Source organism: Mandrillus leucophaeus, unplaced genomic scaffold (assembly GCF_000951045.1).
Source record: "Mandrillus leucophaeus isolate KB7577 unplaced genomic scaffold, Mleu.le_1.0 Scaffold429, whole genome shotgun sequence".
NCBI classification, from domain to species: domain Eukaryota; kingdom Metazoa; phylum Chordata; class Mammalia; order Primates; family Cercopithecidae; genus Mandrillus; species Mandrillus leucophaeus.
The window spans coordinates 775,163-777,305 of record NW_012104576.1 but is presented as its reverse complement, the minus strand read 5'-3'; the positions used below and the strand labels follow the sequence as shown (position 1 = coordinate 777,305).

At 45.3% G+C, this 2,143-nt stretch overlaps 1 protein-coding gene across 1 annotated transcript in view; it reads left to right on the top strand.

Moving 5' to 3' along the window:
* The window catches only part of RBM6 (RNA binding motif protein 6), a 24,256-nt gene extending 23,410 nt beyond the window's left edge, over window positions 1–846 (top strand). Inside the window, exon 14 of the mRNA XM_011993298.1 lies at window positions 605–846. Coding sequence (XP_011848688.1) covers window positions 605–730 — 126 coding nt within the window. The 3' untranslated portion in view covers window positions 731–846. The remainder of the gene's footprint in view (window positions 1–604) is intronic.
* Window positions 847–2,143: the final 1,297 nt, after the last annotated feature.

Sequence of the window (2,143 nt, the reverse complement as noted above, 5' to 3'; positions counted from 1 at the left end):
AAAAAAAAAAAAAAATTAGCCAGGCGTGGTGGCGCACACCTGTAGTCCCAGCTACTCAGGAGACTGAGGCAGAAGAATCACTTGCACTGGGGAGGCGGAGGTTGCAGTGAGTCAAGATCGTGATTGTGCCACTGCACTCTGGCCTGGGTGGCAGAGCAAGACTCTGTCTCAAAAAAAAAAAAAAAAAATTATCCTGCCAGGCGTGGTGGCTCACCACCCTTTGGGAGGCCGAGGTGAGCAGATCACTTGAGGCCAGGAGTTTGAGATCAGCCTGGCCAACATGGCGAAACCCTGTCTCTACTAAAAATACAAAAATTAGCCAGGTGTGGTGGCAGGCATCTCTAGTCCCAGCCACTCAGAGGCTGAGGCACAACAATTGCTTAAACCTGGGAGGCAGACTTGCAGTGAGCCCAGATCGCACCACTGCACTCTAGCCTGAGTGACAGAGCATGACTCTTATCTAAAAAATATATATATATGTGTATATATATATGTATCTCCTATATACTGCTCCATACTAGTCCAGAAATGCCTGTGTTCAAAGACTAGCACTGAGGTTAATTAATCTATAGGGCCCACTTTATAGTTTGTCTTTGTTTTACAGGCTGAAGGCCGGATGAGGGTCCCCAGTGTTGGAGCCCCAGGAAGAACCAGCAAAAGACAGTCCAATGAGACTTACCGAGATGCTGTTCGAAGAGTCATGTTTGCTCGGTATAAAGAACTCGATTAAGAATGGAGACAAGTTCCATGGGACACAACCTCCTCCTTGTTTTGTTTGTCTCTCCTTTTCTTTTGTTACTGTTCTTGCTGCTAGAACTTTTTTAAATAAACTTTTTTTCAATGTGATTATCTTTTTGTTAATTTTTTTTTTCCAGAGATGAGTGGGAATGGGGCTACTAGTAGGAGGGAGAGAGTGCCTTGGTTCAGGCCCATTTGAAGTTATGCTGAAGTAGCAACTAGTGCTGCATTAAACCTTAGAATACTGCCTACTGTCAGTATAAGTAAGTGGGTTGCAATGACCTCTGAACCATAGCTTGTGTGAATGCTGTCAGACCATACAATTTATTTTCTTAATCTAATCAGCGAATATAGCATTTCATTATTTGTTTCTTTTATTTTTTAGTAACTGCTTAAGCTGAACATATTGCATATGTTGGTTTACTACTCATTAGATCTTCAAAATTCTTCTGATTCCCTGTTATGGTAGAGTTGGGGGAAGGCGAGAACTCTTTTTCTGAGTGCCTGCAGAGTACTCCATGCTTCACACTTTATGATTAAAAGTTGGCATAGTGGCCGGGCGCGGTGGCTCAAGCCTGTAATCCTAGCACTTTGGGAGGCCGAGACGGGCGGATCACGAGGTCAGGAGATCGAGACCATCCTGGCTAACACGGTGAAACCCGTCTCTACTAAAAAATACAAAAAAAACTAGCCGAGCGAGGTGGCAGGCGCCTGTAGTCCTAGCTACTCCAGAGGCTGAGGCAGGAGAATGGCCTAAACCCGGGAGGCGGAGCTTACAGTGAGCTGAGATCCGGCCACTGCACTCCAGCCTGGGCGACAGAGCGAGACTCCGTCTCAAAAAAAAAAAAAAAAAGTTGGCATAGTAAGGATCACCATTCCTCTCCAGGCACTGCCCAGCTCTTCTTCTCTCCATTGCTAAAATTCTCCAAAGAGGTATCTGCCCTCTTTCAAATCTTTCTCAATTTCCCCATCATCACCTCTACCATTTTCCAGTATTTGCTTCAAAAATGAGGTTTGTTTTGTTTTTTGTTTTTTGTTTTTTGTTTTTTCCTTTTTTGAGACAGAGTCTTATTTTGTGGCCCAGGCTGGAGTGCAGTGGCATGATCACCACTTACTGTAGCCTCGACCTCCCAGACTCAAGTGATCTGCCTGCCTTGGCCTTCCAAAGTGTTGGGATTACAGGCATGAGCGACAGGGCCCAGCCCAAAAGTGAGCCTTTAAAAAAAAAATTCTTTGTTGTTAAAAGGACTATAGACCAGGCACGGTGGCTCACGCCTGTAATCCCAGCACTTTGGGAGGCCGAGGTGGGTGAATCACCTGAGGTCAGGAATTCAAGACCAGCTTGGCCAACATGGTGAAACCCCGTCTCTACTAAAAATATAAAAATGAGCCGGGCATGAGGGTA